At 42.4% G+C, this 27574-nt stretch overlaps 1 protein-coding gene across 1 annotated transcript in view; it reads left to right on the top strand.

Annotated features, from left to right (window-relative positions):
• SLC9A7 (solute carrier family 9 member A7) overlaps window positions 1–27574 on the top strand; it is a 145405-nt gene that overhangs the window by 110324 nt on the left and 7507 nt on the right. Inside the window, exons 12-15 of the mRNA XM_068532887.1 lie at window positions 592–745; window positions 8587–8646; window positions 15163–15226; window positions 23410–23492. Of these exons, the coding sequence (XP_068388988.1) occupies window positions 592–745; window positions 8587–8646; window positions 15163–15226; window positions 23410–23492 (361 nt within the window). The remainder of the gene's footprint in view (window positions 1–591; window positions 746–8586; window positions 8647–15162; window positions 15227–23409; window positions 23493–27574) is intronic.

Genomic DNA, 27574 nt, shown 5'->3' with positions numbered 1-27574 from the left:
TTTCTCTCTTTTATGTTTGTTAGTACCTACATAACATCCTTGGTTTTTTCCTCTTGGCCCACAAAGCCTAAAATAGTATCTGACACTTTACAGAAAACGTCACCAACTCCTGATATAGATCAGGTTATACTGTTACTTCTCTGCCTGGCTTTGCTAAGGAAGTGCTGGGCTGTTTTGTGCATTTCACATACTCACACCTAGCCTGCTTCTTAAGTTTATAATGACTGTATAGTGCTTGGGTAGTGCTTGGTTCACAGACTTAGAGAGCTTGTATGATTATTTCTTATTTGTATTTCTTTTTGGTTCATGTTATTAGCAGGAGAATTATTTCAGTAATAAAAGCGTGTTATTATTCTAAAATGTGCTATACAAAGCGGTACATTGTTTTTCTCATTGCATTTGGGCATTTTGCAAAAGACAACTTCAAATTGGAGGAAATCCTATTCCTTTAAAGTTCTTTTCTGTATAAAACAACTTGACTCCTGAAGCATAAGCAGATACAATTTATTAGCCCCAAGTGGCAGCAGTGGATCTGGGGACACACCGTTATTTATCCTTATGACAGGAGAGCTTCCTCTTTGGTCCCTGCAGGCCTCAGGGGAGCGATGGCATTTGCACTGGCCATCCGAGACACGGCATCCTACGCTCGCCAGATGATGTTCACGACCACCCTCCTCATTGTCTTCTTCACCGTCTGGATCATTGGTGGAGGCACGACGCCCATGTTGTCATGGCTTAATATAAGGTCAGTTTGAAACCAAGGCCAGTTTTGTGTCTAACTATGTCACTATTCCCATGCAGGGTGTGCTACATACAGCTTAGTGCATGGAAGGCTTTTATAGTTTCTTGTTTTGTTTGGGGAAGGATTAAAACTTAAAAAACAATAAATAAAAATTCAGAGTATTAAATTTTCCACGAGAAAAAAAAAAAATCATTAAACTGTTTTTGGGTACAAAAACACAAGGAATTAGAAACACCTGGACCTTGCTAGTGCCGCGACATTAGGGCAAGAATTCAAAAAGTCTTAAAGCTGCAGGAGAGAGAATAGACATAGCTGCTGGCAATGTCTGGCATTTCACATTCCTCTGAAATCAAACCTAAGGCCTTGAAAAATAAGCTCATCAGCTGGAAATAAAGGGAGGCCATTAGAGTTTTGTTTTAGGAGGAAACTGTATGCTGCGGCTCTTCTTGCTTTAGTGCACAGAAGAGGTGACATTTCCTGCATAACCCTCATTTCTTGCAGCCTCATGGACATCCCCGGCCTGCGGTTTTGTAGCTGTGTCAGGATGGAGGGTCATTGACCCAAGTTTGATTTTTTTTTTTTAAGAGCATTTGAATTGCAAACTGTGCTTGTGAGCTCCAGCAACTTACAGTAAAGAGGACATTGGAACAGGGGTCAGGAGACCCACAGCCTAACTCTGGCCCTGGTTTAAGACAAGCTCCTCATGTCTTTCGGCCTCCGCAGTCCTTCACGTTAAATAAAAGCGTGCTGTCACCTTTTCTCCAGGTCCCTGCAGCTCCAAGTGTGCCCTCTGCGTCATCGAAAGTGCTCTTGCCACTTGCCTCAGTTTCAGATCTGCAAAGGGTGAACATGCTGGGAATGAGAAGACTTGGGTGGCGCATAGGTGTGAAGAATTCTCTGAAAAGCCACAAGATGGCAATGTTTTTTTTCCTTTCTCTGCTGGCTGTTAGTTTGCTCAGTGCTGACAACTGCGGAGTACACCTAGCTTGGAGGAGGGAGAAACTGACAAGGATCTTGCAGTCATCCTTGGGGTCAGGGAGGAAACTGGGATTTGAGAGAATAGTCTCCCTCTTCTGGAACTTTTATATTGATGGGAGGCAGGGATTCCTGGGCGTGGCCACTGCCGGCTGCACCATTTCTGGGTTAGTGGGTCTCAGCCTCAGATCTGAGTGGGTCTGCACAACGTGGGTGGGCTTATCAGTAAGAGTCTTACACAAGAGCTAACATTTATGCTGCAGGTGTCGGTTGAGATGCCAACACGTACATTAAGATAATCCTCATAGCATTCCTATAAGGGAGCTACTACTATTATTTTCATTTTAGAGCTGAGGAAACTGAGGCACAGAGCAGTAACTTGCCCAAGGTCACAAAGCTTTAAGTGGGCAAGCTGGGATTTGAACCCAGGCACACTCTTAGCTACTGTGCTATACTGCCCGAAAGGCTTGCTGTGTTAGGGACCGTTTTCATGTTGTAAAATTCAGGATGATTAAAATTTCAGTTTTCTGGCGTGAATCTCAAGAGTCATATTAAGGAAAATAATTCATCTGTGGAAGTAGAAATCTGAAGAAGAAAATGTACAGATTTTTGGCTTTAAACTTGAGACATAAGGTGGTATCATCTTTGTTCTGTGTAGCAGAATAAGAGCAAGAAAGGAGGTTTACCCTGCACAGAGTTGAGAATCTTTGCATTTGGTGACCTCTCTGAGATTACTTCCTGCTCCTATTTATCTGGTTACCCAGTAGGTGCCCTGGATGCTCAGAGCCTGGTTAAGTCGTGTTTGTTTTTCAGGCTGTTTCATAAGTTCTTTTCTGACCGCCCCCCTCCCCCCCGCAACACATACAGGACCAAATAACTTTCCACTGAGAGTAGACAGTTGACTTGTGACATTTTGCACTTCTCATAACCCTTTTCAAAAAATGGGCCGTTGAAGTAGTCCTACCCAGAGCCGGAAGCGTGGGCTACTTTCCCTGATGCGTGCAAGCTGTATATGTACACATATAATAATTGGATTGTTGTGAAAATATTAACGGGATATATAGATAGCACTTAGAACATAACAGCTAGCACATGGTGAGAGGTCAGGAAATGACTGTGTATGAGGGATCCAGTTTCTCCCATATCCTTGCCAGCATTTGGTGTTGACACTTTTTTATTTTAGTTGTTCTAATAGGTATGTTGGGGATACCTCATTGTCTTAATTTGCATTTCTCATGGCTGATGACGTTGAATATCTCTTCATGTGCTTATTTGCCATTCAAATAAGCAATGGTGAAATATCTGTTCAAGGTTTTTGTCCATTTTCTAATTGGATTATTTGTTTTTTTAGCTGAATTTTGTCAATTCTTTATTTGTTCTAGATACTAGTCTGTTATCAGATATGTGGTTTGCAAATATTTTCTCCTAGTGTGTAGCTTGTCTTTTAACCCTTTTAACAGTCTGTCATAGAGCAGAACTTTTAATTTTAATGAAATGCAACTTATTTATTTATTTATTTATTTTTAACATCATGGTTTTGGTGTTATGTCTAAGGACTCTTCATCAAGCCCTAGGTCCCAAAGATTTTCTTCTGTGTTATCTTCTAAAAGTTTTTTAGTTTTATGCTTTACATTTAAATCTGTGATCCATCTTAAGTTAATTTTTATATTAGACATGAGGTTTAGGTTGAGATTTTATTTGACTATGGCTATCCAGTTGTTCCAGCACAATTTGTAAGAGAGACTGTCCTTACTCCATTGAATTACTTTTTCTCCTTTGCCAGAAATCGGTTGGCTGTAAGCATTCGGGTCTGTTTCTCTTCTGCTCTGTTGATTTATGTGTCTGTACCTCCACCAGTACCACACTTTGGATAACTGTGGTTATATAATAAGCTTGAGCATCAGGCAGAGTGGGTCCTCCCACTTTATTCTTTTTCAAAATTGTCATAGCTCTTCTAATTCCTTTCTATATACATTTTAGAATAAGCTTGTCTACATCTTAAAAAAAAAACTTGTGCTGGGATTTTCATAGGAATTGTGTTAAACCTGTATATCAGTTTGGGGAGAATCGACATCTTTACCTTATTCAGTCTTCCAATCCATGAACACGGCACGTTTCTCCATTTATTTACGTCTTCTTTGATTTCTTTTAGCAGTATTTTATGGTTTTCAGCATAGAATGCCTGTGTGTGTTAGAGTTACGTCTTGAGTATTTCTTCTTCGTTTTGAGCTATTTTAAATGTTATTCTATCTTCATTTTCAGGTTCTGTGTGTTCATTGCCAGGATATAGAAATACGGCTGGTTTCTGTAGGTTGACCTTGTATCCTGACACCTTGCCAATTTCACTTATTAGTTCTAGGAGAGTTTTTTGTTTGTTTGTTTGTTTTTATAAATTCTTTCGGACTTTCTATGTAGACCATCAGATCATTTGCAAATAGAGACAGTTTCATGTTTTCCTTTCCAACCAGTGTGCTATTTCCTTCTCTTAACTTATTGCTCTGGCTAGGACCATCAGTACTATGTTAAATAAGAGTGATGTGAGCAGACATCCTTGCTTTGTTCCCGATCTTAAGGGGAAAGCATTCAGTCTTTCGCCAGTAAGTGTGACGTTAGCTGTGGGGTTTTTGTAGATGTTCATCATCAAGTTGAGGAAGTTCCCATCTATTGCTAGTTTTCTGAGAGTTTTATCATGAACAGATGTTGAATTTTATCAAATGCTTTTGTGTATCAATTGATATGATCATATGATTTTTCTTGTTTAGCCTGTTAATATGATAGGTTACATTGAGTAATTTTCAAATATCGAACCACCCTTGCTTGTTAAACCCCACTTGGTTGTGGTGTATACATAAATGTTTTACATATTGCTGAACTCTGTTAACTAATATGTTGTTAAGGATTTGGGATACTGGTCTGTGGTGTTCTTTTTTCATACTGCCTTTGATTTGGTATCAGGGTAATCTGGCCTCTCAAAATGAGTTGGGACATGTTTCCTACTCTTCTGTTTTCTGGAAGAGGTTGTTTAGAATTGGTGTTAGTTCTTCCTGAAGGTTTTATGGAATCCTCCAGTGAAACCGACTGGTCCTGGAGCCTTCTTTTCCAGGAGTTTTATTATATAAATTATGAAGCCAATTTCTTTAACAGCTATATCTCATATTGGTGAGTTGTGGCAGTTTGTGAAATTGGTCATTTTCATCTAATTGTCGTGTTTATGTTGGTCATAGCATAACCTTATTATTGTTTTTATGTCTGTGAGATCTGTAGTGATATCCCATGTTTCATTCATGACACAGTATTGGTAATTTGCATCTTCTCTCTTTTTTTTTTTCTTTCAGTCTTGCTAGAGGTTTGTCAATTTTAATGATCTTTTCAAAGAACTAGCTTTTTATTTCATTGATTTTCTGTATTGTTTCTCTGTTTTCAATTTCAATCTGCTTCTATCTTTATTAGTTCCTTCTTTCTGTCCAACTCTACCCAGATAGTGTAATGAAGCAAAGTGTGCCATTGGTGAAAAATACATATGGTGTCAGTTCATTGCGTTTTTTTCAGATGTGTATAAATAGTGATATGTTAGAGGTAGAAACTGACATTTATGGACATTACATCAAAAGAAATTCCCTCAGAAATAAGGTAATGAGACTGGTTTTTGTGGCTTGTGCTTGTGGTGTTACTTAATGGCCACGAATGGTTTATGTGGACCGGGTTCTTATTCTAAAATGATTCGGAAACCCCCTGAAGTTCAGTGTGGTGTTCTGACATCTGTGACCTCAGTGAGATCAGTACCTAGTTGTTTCTTACTTCTCCAGGTTGCTGACAGACAGAGGTCCTGATCAGCTGCTAAGTGGCTGCCCAGAAGTCAGAAGCCCAGGGTAGGACTTGGAGTTCCTCCATAGATAATTAGGAGTTAGCTATGACTTTTAACCATGGCTAATTTCTAGTCTGTGTATAATATAAAATGAATGTAACCACAAATCCAAAGCCAGGTCACTGCTTTCCAGAAATCCAGCTTATCTTTTTAAATTGGAATTTTGTGATTGCTATTTTGTTTTTTTATTTTTTTTTAACCATTTAAAAAATTGAAATATAGTTAATTTATTACAATGTTGTGTTAGTTTCAGGAGTACAACAAAGTGATTCACCATCCATGTTGCTGCAAATGGCATTATTTCATTCTTTTTCGTGGCTGAATAATATTCCATCGTGTGTGTGTGTGTGTGTGTGTGTGTGTGTGTGTGTGTGCGCGCGTGTACACGTATATCACATCTTCTTTATCCATTCCTCTGTTGATGGACATTTAGGTTGCTTCCACGTCTTGGCTATTGTAAATAGTGCTGCAGTGAACATTGGGGTGCATGTATCTTTGTTTGTTTTGTTTTTTGGCCACACCACACGGCTTGTGGGATCTCAGTTTCCCAACCAGGGATTGAATCCGGGTCACAGCAGTGAAAGCCCGGAATCCTAACCACAGGGGCCACCAGGGAACTCCCGCGTGTGTCTTTTCGAATTATGGTTTTCTCAGGGTATATGCCCAGTAGTGGGAGTGCTGGGTCATATGGTAGTTCTATTTTTAGTTTTTTAAGGAACCTCCATACCATTCTCCATAGTGGCTGCACCAATTTACACTCCCACCAACAGTGGCGGAGGGTTCCCTTTTCTCCACACCCTCTCCAGCATTTATTATTTGTAGACTCTTTAATGATGGCCATTCTGACTGGTGTGAGGTAATACCTCATTGTAGTTTTGATTTGTATTTCTCTAATAATTAGTGATGTTGAGCATGCGATTGCTATTTTAAAACATAATGGCAAAGTGCTCAAATTGCTTTCTGGTAATATACAAACTTCAAATGGCTTTCTGGTAATATACAAACTACATACTATTTTTCTTAGTCTCTTGAGCATGTTGTTGTTATTCACAAAGGTTGTAATTTTGGCAACTTGAAAAAACCATCAGATGCGCAGATTCAGCAGATGAGCCTCATCTATGTCCTGAGCACATTTTGGTGGCATGGTGGCTGTCCTCTTGGGAGGCCCAGCTTCAAGTGACACACCAATGAAGTGGTGGTGATTGTGGGGGGTTAATGGCATACACCCAGGCAGCCAAATGAACAGGATAACCTTCATACCCCAGAGTGCAGCAATACAGTCACTCAAGGACAAGTAAGGTCACTCTGCTAGGTATAATCCTGTCACACTGAGAGTTTAAGATAAAGCTCTTTATAAGATAAATTAAGGAATAAAGGCAGGGAGAAGCCCTGAGATCTTTATGGAATAGCATGTGTTACTGGATATTTTAAAAGAATTTAAAGCTGCCACCTTGTAGTCAAAGGCAATATCCTGTAAGGGGTAGAGCTAGGGCTCTGGGATCTAACAGCTTCAGTTGCAATCTTGGTTCCATCATTTTCTACCTTTGTGACCTTGGGCAACTTATTTAACTTCTCTTGCTCTCAGTTTCCTGTCTGGGTAAATGGGGATGACAACAGTGTGAAGGTAAAATGTGATACCAAATAAACATGATAAAGAATTCTGCCATTAAATGTACCATCTGGCACGTGGAAAGCATTTAGTGTATTTTAGCTATAACATTATCATTGCTAATCATAACTTTAATGCTGCTGCTATTACTATTATTATTACTAGTGAATCTTACATTAATGGAATCCAGCTTGCTTTTCTGGAATTTGTTATAACTTTTCAATACTACAGTCTGGTTTAAGTCACATTCTGAACATATACCTAATTAAAAGTACCACCTTAAGAAGCATCGTGTTCTCACTTGCTTATTTCAGGGCATATTAGTAGCATGAGTATTTGGGCATTGTCTAGCACAGTGTTTCTCAACCTTTTTTTTCCATCATTGCCCCTCTAAATAAGAGCCTTTAAAAATGTTCTTTTTATCTACCTCTTCCACTGAAATTTTAATACCACAGATCTATATATCTGTTTATGTACTATGGTGCTTTAGAGGGCTACAAACCACTGTAATATCTAAAAAAATTTTTTCTCCCGTAAGAACCGATTTTCATGCCCCTGGGGTCTATATCACCCCCCACTGAGAATGCAGGACTTAAGAGTAGAGGTTCTCAGCTATGGGCAGTTTTGCCCTCTCGGGACATTTGGCAATGTCTGGAGACATTTTTGGTTGCTCCAGCTGGAGGGGGGTGCTACTGGTGGTATATTGCAGGTAGAGGCCAGGGCCCAAAATGTCAGTCAGTAGTGCTGAGGTTGTGAAGCCCTGCTCTTAATATGATGGTGTAATTCAAATGTAGTCTGAATAACCCAGCAATTATTAAGGGAGGTGAAAATAGACCGTGTCAACTCTTGAAGCCATAAGGTAAAGAGAATAGCAGAAGTTGGGTTCCTGACCTTTGGGTTCAACCCATGGGCAGTGTGATTACTTGTCTAGAAAAAAAGGCCATTTTATCTTCTGTTGTTGCTGTTTTCAGTGATACAGTGTTCTTTCTGTCAAATATGTGTCAAACTGCGTGTAAACACCTCAAACATATGTTTAATAACAACTTTCGGTTTTCTCGTTTTTGTATGGATGTGTCTTGCTTTATAAAACAGATGAATTCCTGAAAAATTGTATGAAGTCATTTCCTATGAGTTGCATTTATTACTCTGATTTCATTACGTTATATTTTGAGAGGCTTGTCTTCATTCCTAATCAATCCTCACTTGACCTGGCTGCTAACATTGTTGCTTTTGATGTAAATTTAGCAGCCTCTCTGGGTTTTAGAGAACAGGGGGACAGTTTAAGAGGGGGTGCGGATTTTATTCTTTGACGGACGTGGTCCAGGTCATGTGCCCGGAGCTCCTGGTTCCCCTGTTGTCCCCGTCACACTCACGTTCCCTTCTTCTGCTGCCCAGAGTTGGCGTCGAGGAGCCCTCCGAAGAGGACCAGAACGAACACCGCTGGCAGTACTTCAGGTGACACAGGGCATCCTCAGAAACAAATTAACTGGGCCTGGCTTTTCTCCTCTTTCTAACCTGAGATGTTTCTCTTTATGCTGTTTGTCTCTTTCTTCCTTCCCCGTGTGCGCCAACCGTCTGCCCCTTTTCGAAAAGGGGCATGAGGTCCGGTTAATCATTATTCTACCCTCCTCTGGGCTGACTGATGTGTTGGTGTTCCTGAGAGTCTGTCCCCGCTCGCCCCGTTTTGGACAGTGTGTGGCACCAAAGCTGGAGTTGGCGAGGCTCTCCGTGTACAGCTGAGCTCAGTGTTAAGAGTAGCCCATTTTCAGAGCCACAGACGCTTTCCCCACCAAATTCTGCTTGTGATCTAGTAAACAAGGCTTTTAACTCATAAAGAGAACTCGAATTTTGTATTTCAGCCATGACTGGGGTATGGTTTATACCGTTTTAATTAAGCACCAGTGCTGCTTTACTTTTTAAGTATGAATTTGTGTACTTGTATCATGGTGAATCAGAAGATACAAAAACCAGATTTTTCTTTAAATCAGAAGATAATGAAAGACTCTTCTGATGCAGTTTGTTTCTCAGTGTCCATCCAAGTTTATGATTTGATTATGCCTAAGGGTGGTGAGTTTGGGCTATCAGAGTAAAGACTTTAGTGTTTCTTCTTTCCTTTCCGTATCTTTAACTGGCATGCTTTCTTCCTGATCTGATTCTGGGTGCTGGTAGATAAGTCAAACACAAAACAGGCTTGAACTCTGTTCTTCTCATTGTGAAAGTGTTTTACTCTTCTGAGGACAGTGGTAAAAGCAGCAGTACCTGTCGTGGGGCATGAATCTTGGGCTATTGCCAGGCCCCAATGTAAACTGTAATGACATGCATACAATTAATTGAAGCATTAAGTTCCCTGGATTCACACTTTTTTCTACTGTTTAAAATACACACACACATACACACACACACACACACACACACACACACACACACACACAAATTCATTTTCAGAGACCTGACTGTAACTACCAGTTAAGTAGCAGGGGAAATCCTTTCCTTTGAAATATCCAACCTTCAAGAAGGAAGGTCCCTCAGGCAAAGTGCAAGTTATTACACTTGGGACATGAGGGAATTCAGATTCTGATCTGTTTGTTGTTCAAGGTTTTATATGAACGTGTGTGTCTCATATTCCCCAGATTATTTAGGACCTCAGCCATTCCAGTTAAAAAATAAAAACCTGTTGATTAAATCTAGCTTCTAAAATTTCTGAGATTTCATGGCATTTTATATGGTGGTTAATCAGAATGTACATACTATATCAAAAGGGAAATGAGCACATCAGTGTGATAGCTTTATTTTCTCATTTGGTATGGGATTACCACATTTGTCTTATTCTTAATGAAAGTAAGGATAATTCAATTCATTCTGGAAGAAAAGACTGTTGTATGGGCTTAGATGAGCCCAACCCTGATGTATCAGGGGAGTGCTAAAATATGATGTAATAAAACAGCACAGAAGTTTTAGATTTATATAGTGGCCTAGATCAAAAGCGTTACAGCAGGTCAGGAGGGAAATATATATTGTGGACAGTTTCCTGAAACCAGGAATTTCAGAAAGTTAACGAACCCTAAGTCCTCTGAAGCACTGTACTTAAAATACCGTACCTGGTCTTTCTTGCTGCCCAGCACACCACCACACGCCCCGCCCCAAGGGTGAGGCCCTTCGTAGGGGTCCATTATCATCCTTGGGGATTGGTCCAAGAGGCCCTCAACCCAGCCAGAAAAGTAATCGTTCAATTGTCCTGAAGTAAACAGCCTTGAATGGGGAAGGAAATCGCAGAACACGGTCTGTGTCGCAAGTCCCCTGGTCTGTTTTCTTTTGGCATTTAAAACCCGGTAGCAAGCTGGGAAGCAGGTTTACTTTCTCCTATTCAGCACTTATGTCAGTAGCAGGGACCTCCGAGACCCTCCAAGGGGCCCTCCCAAGTTACTCCACCTGTGGGAGGGCCCCAGAGGTCTTTGGAGGCTCTGAGTGGGCCAGGAGTTGGGCTGCATCTCAGGCAGGTAGTTGGTAGCAAGTGGCTGCAGCAAGGATCAGAACTGCCATGGCAGAGGGAGGGAAAAGCAAGGAACGGGGGCTCTGGGTAGGCCTGTGCTCAGAACTGCAGGTTTCCAGGGGATGTGCACAACCGGATCTGAGGATGGCTGTCTTGGTTGGAATTTAGTTAACCGTATGTTTCAGTTAACTAGCGTTTTTCTCCTGGCCCTTCACTTTTAGGAGGAAAACCTCAACAGAATATTCTAAGATTTATCTGGGATTTAAAAACCCGTGTAATTACTAGACTCTGTATCTACCTATTTACCTATTATAGCACCCTATGTCCATGAATCTTTACAGTTTGTGATTTTTCAGACCCTGGAGTAATATGAGGATCCCGAATCATCATTATTAGTAAATTAGATTAAATTATAGAGACAGGAAATTGTACTCATGTATTTGTGAAACATTTTCACCAAAGATATAATTAAATATTGTTTTCAAGTTGTGAAAAATTTTAAATCTGTAAAAAAAGCTGAAAGAATAGAGCAATGAATATCCAAGTTCTAACCTGGATGCGCCAATTGTTAACATTTTGTCGTACATTTTTGGGTCATTTTCTCTCTCTCTCTCTCAACCATTTCTGAGTACCTCAGAGTACGTTATAGACATCATGACTTTCTACCCCTAAATACTTCAGCATGTATCCCCTAGGAATCTAGTCTTCTACATAATCACAGTATATTTATCACACCTGAGAAAGTAACATGAATTTTATACACACACACAGGATCCAGGATCCAATCAAAGTTTCCTTTGGTTGTCATCTTTTTTTTTTTTAAATTCAGGCCCATGGTGGCTCCATGCCCCTCCTCCTGCTCCTTGCCACTGTGTGCTCTGACTGACCTGGTTGTCACCTCTTTAGTCTCTTTTAATCTAGAACAATCCTCCCCTCCTCCTTTTTGTCTCTTATGACATTGAGGGTTTTTTTTTTTTTAAGGAGCCACGATTTTCAGGATAATTGTCTTGCATAATGCCCTACAAAGTAGATTTTTTAAATTTGTTTTCCTCTTGAGTAGAGATAGATAATCATTTTTTGGGGGGGGGGGGCAAAAATAATGTAAAAGTGATGTTATGCTTTCTTGTTGCATCATATCAGGTGGTGCATGTTGTCAGGCTCTCCTTTTATTAGTGATGTTAAATTTGATCACTTTAGACGCCAGGTCTCTCCATAAAAGCACTGTTTTCCCTTTGTAACTAAAAAGTTACCTGTAGAGTGATCCTTTAACATCATATGAATAGTCAGATTCCCAACAACCTTTTACCCACTGGTAAAATTGTCTCAAAACAATTATTACGCTGTGAGGGGCAAGTGGTGGTTTTCTAATCCTGTCATTCCTTTCATGTTTATGACAATTATCTGTATAGAAGAGCTTTCAGCGGGTTTTCAATCTTATTTTCTATGCCGAGGAAGTGAGAAATCTCTCCATTGTCTAAGTAATCAGTTCAAGCAAATTTTTACTTAATATTTGTGGGACTACAGAGTTGCGTCTCCGCAGGATCCCAGCAGGAATCTTGGGTATTATCACTGAGAAGGCAGAAGGGAGCAGATAGTTGTCATTTTTGGCAGAGAAAAAAGTGATGCTGGAGAGACATGGCTGGAATTAGTACTTTCTAGAATCTGCACGGTGCAATTTGGTAGCCACTAGACACATGTGGCTGTTTAAATTTAAATTAATTAAAATGAAATAAAACTTAAAATGCAGTTCCTCAGTCATTTTAACTACATTTCAAGTGGCTACCACATTGGACAGCGCAGGTCTAGAACACTGCCATCACCGCGGAAAGTTCTGTTGGATGATGTGCATCTAGAATCACTCTCAAGTTCCCCCAAGCAAAATGCCGAACCAGTTTGGGATGAGGTTAGGGTGGCCCTGATTTTGTGAGTTTATCAGGTGGTTCCAATGTTTCATACTCCGTTGTTTGAATTCTGGCCTGGCCATGTGGGCCCAGGATAATAGATGAATTCCTCTTATGTTTCCAGGACTTGAATGAAAATAGTCAAAACCTAGTCTTTATAAGCAGTTCTTGTTAAACAGAATTTATTTTAATTCTTGTTAAACAATTTTTTTTTTTTCTCCTAAGCAGAGGTTAGTTGAAAGAATAGAGGGGGCTAGACTTCATTTGGAAGCTTTTATTATGTTTGGCTTTATTTTCTTCATTGTAGGAAAAGGCACACTTAAGCCTTTCCTCTTACCCTTAGGGTTCCTATTTCACCTAGGCTGATAAAATCCATTTGTTTTATCTTTACTGCGTGGAAGCCACTTACAAAGGCAATACACCTGTTTCAAAATTCACAGTAGAGAAAGGAGAGACTGTCCGTGGCAGGTATGAACTGCTGTGCTCTTCGCCATCCTGCCCGCCGTGCCCTTCAGATCACATCGTCTCGTTGCTTCTGCCCCACAGTAGCCTCTCTGTGGTTAGGCAGAAGGCTGTCGTGTCACCAGGCATTCCGGTAGGCTGTCTGGGAGACAGACTGGTAACCAGTGCTCTGCCCCTCTCTCTGAGGCTTTACTGGGGAGCTCATCTATGCAAATTAGTCTGCCACGAAGTGGCTCCATGCGGCTGTAGAATCCACAGAACAAGACCTAACGTTGGATTCCTAGCTGTTGGTCTTACAGATCTGACACCGTATAGAGGACATTTCTCTATGGAACGTACATTAGAGACTCTCAAAACAGGTGAGAGTCAAAGATCAACAGCTAGGAATTCAGTGTGACCTCTCCTCTACCACTTCAGTGCGTTAGACACTTTGGGAGCACTGAGGCTCTCGTGTGACCTCTGTGGGTAGTCCTGGGGCCCCAGAATATTTCAGTTCCAAAAAAAATCTGGGTGAGGTTTGTTGCTCAGAAGTCCCTGGATAATGTCCAGCTGTGAGGTCAAGCCTCCAGGCCTCAGAAACCCCTGCCAGAAATTGACCTCTAGACACAGCAAAGTCAATCTAATTCACTACAAAGATTCCATCAAACCTCAGGCCTGTGGGGAGGAAATCTGGTGCCAGGTACACTATAGATTTTAACGAAGTGCTCAGAACAGGGCCTGGCTTGGTTGGCATTCAGTAAATATTTGCTGAATGCATGAATTCATCTTGTGGTTTTTAAACTTTGCCTTCAGCAAAATATGGGGTGACTGTTCCCTTTCCTTCTGTACCTCCTCACCCCCATCCAGGGGGCATGCACCTTGGCTTAGTGCTCGGCAAGCCTGGAGTAAAACAGAGTAGAGGCTGCCAGTATGTCTGTGTTGTCTTCTATTCGTCCTTTCCGTTAGTCTCTTTTCTCAGGATATATCCTGGGCATCACAGGTGGAGAAGCGGGAGGGAGAGGAGGAAAAATAAGGCACACGTGGGGCTTTGCACATCCGCTGTCTGCTCATCGGAGTCAACGCCCTGGTGCCAGACAGCAAATAACACACGTGGTCAAGGCCATTCAGCACCTCTCTTCAAGCTCAAATCAGACCTGCTGAAAGCGGTGTTTTCTGTTTGGCTCTTATGATACCAGCCACTCTTTGCAGTATCGGAGGGAACAAGGAAAGTAGAGAATTTTCCTGGCATCTTTGTCTCCTCCTCCACTGCCCCACGTTATCCATGTCATCAGTGCCACAGTTCTCTGCCTTAGAATGAGGAAGGTTCAAGGATAAAGAATTAACAGATACATAGGGCAACAGTTGGTATGTTGCTAGGCCAAGCCAGCTTACCCTAGTGCTTTCATGGAATTCGTTATAAGTGGATTGTGCCACCTTGCTTTTTCTTTGTGTCTTCAGTTGCTGATCTCAAACGTGTGAGTTCTCAGGTCATCTGTGCTGCAGGAGGATGCGGGGCCACCAGGATAGAAAGTTAATGATATGCATGCTGAAATATTTAGGGGAAGTGTACAGATGTCTTCGACTTTATTTGAATTCATCCAAAAAATAAGGTGGATGATAGAGAGAGGGCTAGGTATGTAATAAAGAAAATACAGCAAAATGTTAATGGTAGAATCTAGGTGAGGGGTATACAGGTGTTCACTATAAATTCTTTCAAAACTTACCTGGATATATGAAAAATTCCATAACAAAAGGTTAGGAAATAAAAGCACGTCAGAGGGGAGTAAGGAAGCAGCAGAGAGGAAGAGGCCTGGGGCGGCAGGACCCACCTTTGGCTACCTGGGACCATCTGGTGCAGGAAGGCAGGCGGACAGTTTGCCCGCTGTTGCCGTTCCCCAGAGGTCTTGCTTAAGGTGTCAGCACACAGGTTGATTGCCCGGCCTACCCCTGGGATCTGATGTGGTGTATGACCTCTTTCGCACGACTTTTGCATGACAGCCTTCCCCTTCTTTTAGCTAACCGCTCCTTCCACCTCGGCAAGATGGTCAGCCTCTTGGCTACTTTCAGCCAGCCTGGCCGCTATGGTCCAAGCTAATAATCTCTGTTTTTCTCCTTGTCTTTCTCTCTGATGACTTATAGAGTTGGTGTTGATCCAGATCAAGACCCACCACCCAACAATGACAGCTTCCAAGTCTTACAAGGGGTAAGTCACAAGAGATGCTTCTTCCCAGGGAGGTGTTATTAAAAATAGCTAAAATTTATTGAACATTTACTACACGCCAAGCAGTTTATGTGGATTCCCTCATTGTGGTCTTGACAACAACCTTATGAAGTAGGAACTGTTATCCCCAGTTTACAGATTAGAAGCTGAAGTTCGAGAGTTGAAGTGAGTCATCTAAGGTCAGAGAATTAGAAAATGATGGAGGCAGGATTTGACTCCAAAGTCCCTGTTCTTAAACAACATATTAAGGGGCCCAAAAGTGTGTTTAAGCTGACCCCCTACCTTCCAAGAATGGATATATGGATACATTGGTGATTGGCTCCCGGTAACTGGTTCTGGGAAGGAGAGGGATGTGATCAACTCTCCAGCCCAGGGAATCTGAGCAAGAGAGGAGGGACGCCGGGTGACGGCGCGGCAGTAGCAGAGCAGCAGCCCTCAGCCCCATAGGCGATGAAGGTCACAGCAAGGCTAACGGTTAAGGTTTGGGCAGGATCGTGGTGGCAGTGACAGCCTGGAGTGGAAGCTGTAGAAGCAGGTGAGGGCAAGAGCGCTATGGCCGCATCTCGTGTGACAGCAGGGAAGAGTTCCTGCTGCCACAGAGAATCCTGATGGAGACCGGGGTGGGGCGGGGGTGGGGGTGGTGGGGGAAGAGGCGCGTGCTGGTCCTTGGTTTTGCCATCTGCTCTGGTCACTCTTGCAGCATAATGCACTGCCCCAAACATAGGAAGGAAAGGGAACAACGATTTCGTACCCACATGCATTCTCTAGGTTTGGAAAGGGCATAGTCGGGACAGCTTGCCTTTGCTCCATGAAGAAACCTGGGGGTAACTCAACAGCTGGGAGCTGGAATCATCCAAAGGCTCATTCGCTCATATGTCTGGCGCCTGGGCTGGGAGGACTCAGACTAGGACCGGCGACTAGAATGCCTGTGATGGCTTCTCCATGGCCTCAGGGTATGGGACTTCTTATGTGATGGCTCAGGCTTCCAAAAGCCCATGTCCCAGCAAGCAGGGTGGAGACTATGTGGCCCTTTCTGGCCCAACCTTGGGAGTCACACAGCATCACTTCCGTGACTTTCTCTTGGTTACAACAAGTTGCTAGGGCCAGCCCAGATTCAGCGGGAGGAGATAGAGACCATCACCTCTGGATGGGAGGAGCATAAGTGAAGTGGCAGCCCTGTTCTAAAGCTGCTGTATCAGCCCTGTTGTGGGGCTGGTGGGCTCATTCCGCCTCCAGGTTTTGCTCCTTCCCCAGGCCAGCATTTCCTGGGCAGGCAAGGTGGGGGAAGGGAAAGTCACGATAGGAGCAGAGATTTGTTTCCAAAATGTTATTATTTGGCCTCGAGAGTGAAGAACTGTTTTGTTCAGCATAGAATACCCAGTGCTGAGCACAGTGCCTGGTCCATGGGGGGCCTGATCGGTATTTGATGGGAAGATGGGGCAGCGAGAGCAGCACAGGGCATGGGAAGCTTCACTGACCGCGTGCATGTGTTGTCCACAAAGCCATGTCGAGTGTTTCTTTTTCTTTCAGTCAGCTTTGCATCACACTCATCACTGCACTTAATCCCAAATCCAGTCTGCGTGTCTTAGATTCCCTAGGATCTTCTAAAGGACTCCAGCTACCAAATCAGATTGAACACATCTCGCAAAATGTGGTGCCGTGTGGGGCCCAGGTGTGCCACCACAGCTTTCTGTGAGGGAGGTCACAGCCTGATGAGCCATTCTTGGGTTGATGCCCCTTAAGGGACACAAAGCCATGACCTCTGAAAGTTCTGGGCATTTTGGGAAGAGCTTTCAGTGAGCTTCACTCGGAGGTTTGGTGCCCACTTTAAAGGTGCTCCAGAAGACCTTTGCGACTATATTAGAATTGGCCATTGTGCCAGTTGGGAACATGTGGTTTCAATGAGAAGCTCTTTTTGAAAAGTTGCTATTTGACTCGAGCTTTGATTAAGGACTTTAGAAAACAGGGGTTCAGGAACTGTGCGCCTGGCAGCCAATTTAGAGTCTGGCAGTTTGGGTTCCCCCATCCTGGGATCTGAGGAAAGCTGGGTGAAATTCATGATGGACATCCTCATTTCACCGAAGGGAAAATAACGGCTCTGGTAGGATACACATCCTCCATAGACCTGTGGCTAGACAAGTTAATTTTGTAAGAAAAACAGATCACTGCCAGGTGGATATCGAGGGTTTGGGGCAATTTCATCTTGACAGTTCCAAGTTGCTCAACACCGCCCCCCCCCCCCTCCCCGGCCATTTTGCTGTGATAGCTAAGGTAGCGCCCCCAGCCTCAGGCAGGGTGAACATTGGAAACCGCCCTTTGGGCCAATTTTGACCAGGCGGGTGGCAGCCACTTCCGTTGCACTCCCAGTGGCGCCCCTTTGGCCGGCCCTGGTCAGGAGCTGTGTCACACCTTCCCTTTAACCTCCCTCCTTCCAAACCTTATACGCAGTCTTGCAGAGGGCCCTCAAAGGCAGTTCTGTTGGCATTTTGAAAGTCTTTCACGATCGCTGTCAGACTGGAGAAAAAAAAGGCGAACTTCAAGTTCAGTTCTTCAGGACACCTTCCGAAAAATGACTCATGCCCTCATGCAGAAAGGGCCTCATTTCTCCAAGTCCTCCTCGCCTGACTTCTTGATCCAGTAAGCCATTAACAACAGGGCTGGGAGCACTCAGTGGTCATGAGAAACCAGTAAAACAGAGAACTAAATGGGCTTCTCAGTTTTGGGTGAAACCCTGGGTTCCTTGCAGCTTCGCCTGAAATGGATCCAGGTCACATGCTCAATGTTGTCATGAAACTGAAATCAGAGGTGGGGGAAGTCCAGATGTTTTGTTCCCCATCTTGCTAAAAACAAACAAAGTGATATTTGATGGGAAAGCACAATTTATAAGGAGCACGATTTTCCTCACCACTCCTAGAAGCCCAAGGTTATAAGCAGAGCCATGGCTACAGAGCCACAGAATATTAGCTCATGTGGGCGAAGGAAGGGAGCTGTTGGCCAGAACCTTTGGCTCTATGTGAGGGAAGCATAAGAATATTGTGGATAGACTTCAGCTTCATGTCCCTGGCAAGTTTGACTCATTAGAACAAAACAAAACAAAAAACTCAGCTGCTTTGTTTCTGCGGAGGTCTTGGTGACTTTGCAACCAAAACAAAAACAAGCCCAGCTGGAGGCAAGCTGCCTGGGCCTGGGGGTGGCCTCCCAACCCATTCAAGGGGGGATTTTTCATGCCAGATGCAGCTGAGATTTATGTTGGCCGGACACACAGACACATCATTCACTTCCTTCCCCAAGTTTACAGAAGCGTGCTCATTGATGAGGCCGCTTTGGAGTAGCTAGGAACATGAATCTGAATGTATCCCGCCTCTGCCATCTCAGCAGGACAAGGTCACAAGCAGGATATTAGTGGAATGTGGGGGAAGGGAAACCACTGTGCTTGTGGTGTGTGTGTGTGTGTGTGTGTGTGTGTGTGTGTGTGTGTGTCTGTCTGTCTGTCTGTCTGTGTGTGTGTGTGTACCTGAAAACTGCAGAAACTCAGCTGTTTATAGTTGCATTCACATATACCTTTCTGGGCAAGTTGGATTTGTTTGTTCCTTGGTCCTCCCCCAGTTTCCTTGCAGGCTAAAATCTGACATCCAGTCCTTTAAATCTTTAACTTCAAACAGTTGCTGAAGTGCCTCTCCTCAGATTACTACTCTCTGACTGCCTTCCCCACCACACTTTTTTGTTTTTCTGATTGCCTCCCTTGGCCCCTGATTTCCCTTTCTGCTATTCTGGTTTTTTTTTTTTTTTGTCTTAGAAGTTCAAAATTAACATTAATTTATTCATTCATTTGACAAGTATTTATGGACATTTGCAGACACAACAGATGAATCTCTGTCCTTAAGGGCTTGGTGACAATGTGATGAAGGATAAGGGTGGAGAGTAGCAGAGGCGAGACGGTGGAGGGCCTTGTCTGCTTCTCCAAGAGGGACCGTGAACCTCCCCCTGCTGTTCCAAGTGTCCCCATGGACAGCAGCCTGGGCATCACCAGAGAGCTCGTTAGAAATGCAGACTCTCAGGCCCCACCTGAACCCACAGAATCAGAATGTTCACCTTAACAGGGTGCCCAGGAGGGTTGTGTGCACTTTACAATTTGAGAAGCCCTGGTGGAGGCAGTGTGGAGCTCTTAATTCCCTGTTTTTAAACCCTGTGTTACCCCCTTCCGAGAAATCTTGGCCCCATCATCCCAGGGACATGAGAAAGACCCAAATCGGGTTGCATCAATTATGTACTCTTCTGCTCTGCGTAGTTTCATATCGTTGCTGTAACAAATTGCCACAAACTCAGTGGCTTCAAACAACACAGTCTTACAGTTCTGTAGGTCAGAAGTCTGGTGGGCTCTACTGGTTTCTCTCTTTTAGGTCTCTTAAGGCCAAAATCAAGGTGTCAGTGGGGTTGGGCTCTGGGGGAGAAGCCACTTCCAGGCTCCTGCAGGTTGTTGGTAGAATTCCCTTCCATGTGCTTGTAGGACTGAGGTCCTGTTTCCTTGCTGGCCATTGGCCGGGAGTCAAGCTCAGGTCCTAGAAGCACCCGCGTTTCCTGGCTCTTGGCCCCCTCCACTTCCAACTATGAAAACTTCATGCTCGGAGTCTCTCCTGCCTCTTCTCCCACTGCATCTCTCTGACTCTCTTGCCCCCCTTGTCCACTTCTCAGGGGCCCATGTGATTATACTGGACCTACCTGGAAAACCTTAAGTCCACCCACAAAGCCTCTTTTGCCATGTAACGTTAACAGCCTCAGGCTCCAGGGATTAGGATGTAGAAATCTTTGGGGAGCAGGGGCAGTATTCTGCTCTATCTCTGAAAAAAAAAAAAAAATAAGCTGTTCTCATTATTGTAATGACCTTAGCATAAAAAATCCATCTCTTAACAATAAGAATGGAATGAAATATAACTCTACCCAGAAATCATTATTCATTAGTTCTAGAAAACTTATTTCAAAATAGGCCCTTTTGCCACTCCCCAGGTCTTTAATCTGCTTTCTTTTTCTTCACCCCATATGTATCTGTCTGTCCGTCTCCCCCTCTGGAAATATGCTCCTCAAGTGGCAGGTGCTGGGTCTCATTCCTCTTTGTGTTTCCAGCACCCAGCATGGTACCTGGCACACAGTAGGTGCTTAATGAATGCAGGAGAAATAGCCATTCATTGTTTGATGCTCAAAAATTGGTGATAAGCAGAGCTAGTGGTATTTATTTTCCTGAAGGGGCTTCTCTATTAACAATTTCAGGAAAATGTTTTAAAATCCCTTGTGTAACTCATAAGGACAGAGAGCAGAATGGTGGTTACCAGGGGCTGGGGGATGGGGGAGGGGGAGATTTGGGGAGATGTTTAAGGGTACAAACTTGCAACTAGTAGATAAACAAGTTCTGGAGAGCTAACGTACAGCATAGTGAATGTAGTCAACAATACTATATTATAAACTATCAAGTTGCTAAGAGACTAGATCTTAATTGTGCTCACCACAAAATAGAAATGGTAATTATGTGACAGGATAGAGGCATTAGCTAACCTACGGTGGTAATCAAACTGCAATATATAAACATATCAAACCAACACTGGTGTACACCTTAAACATAGGCAATGTTATATGTCAATTATGTCTCAATTTAAACTCGCCCAGAGTCACACAGCAGGGCAAAGGCACAGTCAGGAGTAGAGCTAGGACTTGGACCCAGGTAGTCTGTTGAGAAAGCCTGTGATGGTTACACCTACGCCTCTTGGAGCACTCCATTGCCTTTGAAACATTTCTCAGAGATGCCAACCTTGTGCACAGCCTTGAAAGATGAATAGGGATCAGCCAGGTAGGTGTTGTGGGTGGGAGAAGGTGAGAGTATGCAAGGGTGTTCTGGATTCTAGAAGCAGCCTGAACTAAAGACATGGGGGTGTGAACCGTCCTGGTGGGGATGGAGGTTTTGAGGAGGACGTGGTGGGAGAGCCAAGTCCCCGCTTTTTCTCTGGGCAGCCCAGGCAGGCGGCCCACCTATCGTAGGATCACCTGCACCCACACCGACCCCTGCTTGGAGCCCGCAGGAAGGGCTGGCCGGCTTGCGAATGGTAGCCGCCCAAACCACACTAGGAAGCAGTTGTTGGTTGTCTTCCGGGTCAGCTTAAGAAAAATCAGTCCTGTTCCAACAGACCCTCCCCGATTTCCCCAAAGCCTCTATATGTGGATTTATCCAAGTTCTTCCTGTACATAATCGTGCTTCTGGCCCCATCTCTTAGAATAAGAAGTTATCTAACACCCCCGTTACAGAGTTGCACTTTTTATTTGCCCTGAATTTGTAACCTTTCAGGGTTGGCTCTTAGTATCTTACATTTCCAAGGTCGCTTTATCTTATTTGTGGACTGCAGGCATATCTCTTTGTAGCCTGAGAAGACCTTTTCTTAATTTACCTTCAAAAAAAAAAAGCCTTTCCCTTGCTTTACTCATTTTCATTGTCCCTCTTGGGGCTTATATAGGTCAGTCTCCTGTAGCTTCCTTAAGGTGAGATGGCAAGAACTTAAGTGTTGCAGGTGACGAGAATGCACTGTGATTTGATAATGCAGAGGTTAGGATGACAGAATAGGGGTTTGCCATTTTTATTGTTATTTTGGTGGAAGAGCAGGCAAAAGTGACTTTGGGGAACTTGTCTTATGCCCAACGGTTTATAGCGTCCTTCCAGAAGATGTTTATCATCTTGCTCGTTTTTTCTTTAGTAAGATTCTGCATCTAATTTTTTTCGTGAAACGGTCACCTCTCAAAAAAGTCATCTACCACTTCTCCACTCAGTCATGTGGCATTTCGAAATCTCCCTAGAGTTGTCATTGGGCTGGCAATTAATTACCCGAAGGAATGATTGTTATCTGCAAATAGAGACATTTCTGTGCCCCCTTTTCCCTACGTGATTTATTAAAATGGGAAATAAAGTTGGTCTCTGGGGTCTCTCCTTTTTATTTCCTCATCCACAGAAGGGCCCATTTAACTAAGCCATTTGCATATATGTCACTAAACATTCCTCAGATACCGTGGGGGACTCTGTTTTTAAAAGTCATCTTTGCCGTTGGAAATATTAGGAATTTAAATAGTGCTTGCTAACTTCCCTCCCTATGCTTGTCTGTATCTTACCTTCTCAGAGACTTCTGACTCCTTCTTGGCATCTCTACTACAGGTAGAATTTACACCCACTGAGATTTGGAACTACATACTTGTAATCGTTGACTCAACTTCTATTTGGTTCTTCTTGATTGCCCCTTACTTGTAGAGCTGCCTCTCCCTAGAACATTCAGGAGGAGGCTGATAAAAATGGCTGCGCTTCACAAGCAGCCTGTACTTTCAGATCTTGTCCTCCAGCAACGTAGAACCCCAGCAGGGCCCTCAGACTGCTGCCATCAGTCCACTTTTTAATATTAATTGTGCTGCTTATCCTACTTGCACAGAACAGATTTCCTAAACCACAAATGAATGATTGTGCCAGTTACTTTGAAAATGAAATGATGGGGATGTTTGAGTTGGAAAGGCATGACAGGAGTGGTAAAGGAACGTACTACTTGAGGGCAGAGAAAATAACAGACATGCTGATTCTGGCTCCCTTTCCCCTGCCCACCACCCCCCCCGCCCCCGCCTTCCTAAAGCTGGGAGGGCAAGTTCCTAACTGCCTGGAACACAGTGCAGGTGCCTGGGTAAGGACCACAAAGAGCCCTTGGCTGGTTTGTCAGGAAACTCAACCAAGCGTGATTTCCCCAGGCCAGCTGTGGGGGACCTGGAAAGTTGGTTTTACAGACGCTTTCTTTAATCTTCTCTATAAATCAATTTTGGCCTGTTAGGATCTAGACTACTTCAGGGTAATTAACCTGCTAAAAGGCACTCTGAGGAAAATTACAGTAAAAATGCCAAAAGAAATTTTATACTACATTGAGTTGGTCTACCCTCAGACATAACCAAGCCTGTTTCTTTGGGGATTGATTTGTCTGCTTTTTGGATTTATTTGATTTCTTTTAAAATATTACCTCCCAATAAATCTTTGAAGTTTGGGGGATACAGGATGTTTGAGCTCAAAATCTCTAAAGGTTATGGTTAAAAGGGAAGCTTTTCCCCCTATTTCAACCCCTTTTCTGCAACTAAGTATCTTTCTTCTTGTTTGTTCCTAGGATGGTCCAGATACTGCCAGAGGAAACCGGACAAAGCAGGAGAGTGCATGGCTATTCAGGCTGTGGTACAGCTTTGACCACAAGTATCCTTTTAAGAGGACTCCCTGTGTTTGTGAAACATCAATGATGAAATCCTCTTGTTGAGTTGTCAGTGAATGACTTCTGATGAGCAAGGAAAGATGTGTGCTTGCTGCTACAGGTGTAGTCAGTCCTCTCTTGGGACACATGCAATGATCATTCAACCACAGGCAGTCATAATGAGCATCTCTCTGGCCAAGAGGAAATGTTTGCACATCATTAGGGTAGCCAGTCCACAGCCTGGTAGACTCACGTGGCTCTTCAGAGCTTTGCGTCCAAGGGAAATATGCCTGTGTAGGTGAATTAGTTAAAATTCCGCTTGAACCATGCTGTGGTCAGGAAGGGAAGAGGAGGTTGGCCAGTTAATCCATGTGGAGAGGATGATTCCTATTGGCTGAACCGAGTCTGGCCAAGTCTGATCCTGGCCTTAGCTGGACCACATGCAAGGCAGACTCTGTTCTAGTAGATTCACTTGGCCCCAGGTGAAAAATTAAAAACCAAAAAGTTACGCTTTCATGGTTTCTTAAGTTGACATAGCGGTCAAATTGGTAGGTAGCTTATATATGGTCTTTGGAGACTTTGAAAGTGTTTAAAATTTTTTTATTGACATAAAGGATACGTATAGGAAAGTGCATAAATCATAAGTGCTCAGCAAGTTATTGCAAAATAAGTACGCTCAATACCAAACAGGTCACGAAACACAAAATTACCGGTTCCCCACGTGCCATAACCCAATTACTGCCCCTTTCTCCTCCCCAAACGTAACCACTCTCCTGACTTCTAGCAACACTTAATAATATTACCTGTTTCTGAACTTTGTGTAAATGTGATTATAGAGTGTATATATTTTAGTATCTGGTTTGTTTGGCTTGACATTATTTGTGTGATTCATCCATGTTGTAGCTCTAGTTCATCTATTTTCATTGCTGCATAGTATTTCATTGTATGAATATATCATAATTTATTTATCATCCTGTTGATGAACACGTAGATTGTTTCTAATTTGGAGCTACGATGAAAAATACCGCTATGAACACTCTTATACATGTCTTTTGGTGCATGTTTACATACATTTTTGTTGGGAACACACCCAGGAGTGAAATTGCTGAGTCATAGGACATGCAACGGTTCAACCTTAGAAGATGGTGTCAAACAGTTTTATAAAATGGTGGCACCACTTTTCATACTTACCTCTAGCGTATGAGAGTTCCATTTGCTCCACATCCTCACTGACGGTTGGTATTGCCAGTCTTGTTAATTTTAGCCTTTCTAGTGGATTTATAGTGGTGTTTCATTGTGGTTTTTTAAAATGGAAGTATAGTTGATTTACATATTATATTAGTGTCAGGTGTACAACACAGTGATTCAATAGTTTTATAGATTATACTCCTTTGTGGTTTTAATTTGCATTTACCTAGTGACTAATTAGGTTGAGCACCTTACCGTATATTTACTGGCCCTTTGGTGTGTTCCTTTGTGAAGTGCCTGTTCAGGTCTCTTGCCCATTTTTCTCTTGAGTCATTGGCCTTTTTATTACCGATTTTAAGAGTTCCTATGTATTCTAGATATGAGTATTTTGCTAGTTATATGTGATAAAAAATATCTTCTCTACTTGTGACTTGCCTTTTCACTTTTAGATAGAATCTTTTGATGAACAAAAGGTCCAATCCAATTTCTTGAGCTTATCTGTTCTGGCTGTTATTGTTTGTGTTCTGTTTTAGAAATCTTTGTCTACTCCAAAGTCATAAAGCCAATTTCCTATGATATCTTCTAGGAGCTTTATTGTTTACCTTCTGTACATCTGTGTTTGTCTGTTTTTTTTTAAATAAGTGACAGACATGAGCAATGAAAAAGTATAGAGATAATTTGAGATGCTCTAGATGAGGTTATCATCTTCCATCTTTCAGAGATGATTTACCTTACATCTGGTCAGTGGCAAGGTTAGGGGAATTAGCAATTCCAGATCACTTTAATCCAATCGGGAATAAAGGTGATATGAATCTGGGCTTCAGTTCCTGTGAGGGTTAGTCTGTTTTCTGTGTGCCCTTTCTTCTAGGGTTCCAACCTAGAGCCTAGAGTATTTATGTAGACTTCCTCAGAAGACCCTGGACTCCAGTTTTTGTCAGATTCACTCTGTTTTTGTGAGTCTGCCAGATGCTCTGCTTAGCTTCTCAGGTGCTTTTAGGGAAAACGTGGCTCACCGTGTGCAGGGCTCACCTCTTGGATTTCCTTTTCCAGACTCTGGCCCTCTTCACTGCCATGGTAGCTTTCTGATGCCATTAAGCAGAAAATGTTGTGTTTTATTTTCCCAGCTTTTCTAGTTAGCCTCAGTGGAAAAAATGGTTCAAATTACCTTGTTTGCTATTAACTAAAATAGAACCCCCAGGGATTTTTTTAAGTCATAGGAATTTTGTCTACATTGTAATTCAGAATGCATGTTACTCACTGGGCTTGGAAAGGATGTAGAGAAAATTGGAGAGAGTTCACAGGAGAGTGACAAAATGCTGAAGTGATAGATCATTTGGACAGTAAATGAATAAGGAAACATTGGGCTTGAACTACATTTTAGACTAAATGACATTTAGGCATATACAGAACATTCCATCCAACAACAGAATATACATTCTTCTCAAGTGCGCATGGAACATTCTCCAGGATAGATCATATGTTGGGTCACAAACCAAATCTTAGCAAATTTGTGAAAATTGAAATCATACCAAGTATCTTTTCTGACCACAATAGTATGAAACTAGAAATCAGTAACAGGAGAAAAACTGGAAAGTTCACAAATATGTGGACATTAAACAACACACTCCTAAACAATCAATGGGTCAATGGAGAAATCAGAAGAGAAATTTAAAAATGATCTTGAGACTAATGAAAATGGAAACACAACACACGAAAACTTATGGGATGCAACAAAAGCAGTTTTGAGAGGGAAGTTCATAGTGACAAGTGATACATTAAGTGATACATTAAGAAAAAAGAAAGATCCCAAACAACCTAACTTTACTCCTCAAGGAACTAGAAAAAGAAAAGAACAAACAAAGCCCAAAATTAGTAGAAGGAAGGAAATAACAAAGGCCAGAGAAGAAATAAATAAAATAGAGACTCAGAAAACAATAGAAAAGATCAACGAAACTAAGAGTTGGTTTTTTGAAAAGATGAACAAAATCGATAAGCGTTTAGTTAGACTAAGAAAAAGAGAAGACTCAAATAAATAACATCAGAAATGAAAGAGGAGACATTACAACTAATACCACAGAAATATATAGGCTCATAAGAGACTACTGTGGACAATTATTCACCAAAAATCGTATAACCTAAAAGAAATGGATAAATTCCTAGAAACATGCAACTTACCAAGACTGGATCATGAAGAAATAGAAAATCTGAACAGACCAATACAAGTAAGGACATTGAATCAGTAATTAAAAACCTCACAGCAAAGAAAAGCCCAGGACTATATGGCTTCACTGGTGAATTCTACCAACCATTTAAAGAAGAATTAATCCGGGAATTCCCTGGAGGTCCAGTAGTTAGGACTCCGGGCTCTCACTGCCGAGGGCCCAGGTTCAACCCCTGGTGGGGGAACTAAGATCCCACAAGCCGCGCGGTGCAGCCAAAAAAAAAAAAAAAAAAAAAAAAGAAAGAAAGAATTAACCCTTCTCAAACTCTTCCAAAAAATTGAAGATGGGGGAATACTCCCAAATTCATTTTTTGAGGCCAGCATGGCCCTGATGTTAAAGCCCACCAAGGACACTACAAGAAAAGAAAATTACAGGCCAGTATCCCTGGTGAACATAGATGTAAAACTCTTCAACAAAATACTAAAAAACTGAATTCTATAGCACATTAAAAGGATCAGACATCATAATCAAGTGGGATTTATCCCTGGGGGATGCCACATAATCAATGTGAACACCAGATTAACAAAATAAAAATCATGTGATCATCTCAATAGATGCAGAAAAAGCATTTGACAAAATCCAGCATTCTTTTATGATGAAACTCTCAACAAATTAGGTATAGATGGAATGTACCTCAACATAATAAAGGCCACATATGACAAACCCACAGCTAACAT

The sequence above is a fragment of the Eschrichtius robustus genome, chromosome X, assembly GCF_028021215.1.
Source record: "Eschrichtius robustus isolate mEscRob2 chromosome X, mEscRob2.pri, whole genome shotgun sequence".
Taxonomy (NCBI): Eukaryota; Metazoa; Chordata; class Mammalia; order Artiodactyla; family Eschrichtiidae; genus Eschrichtius; species Eschrichtius robustus.
The sequence above is the reverse complement of the archived record's forward strand: the minus strand, read 5'-3'. Positions and strand labels throughout refer to the sequence as shown.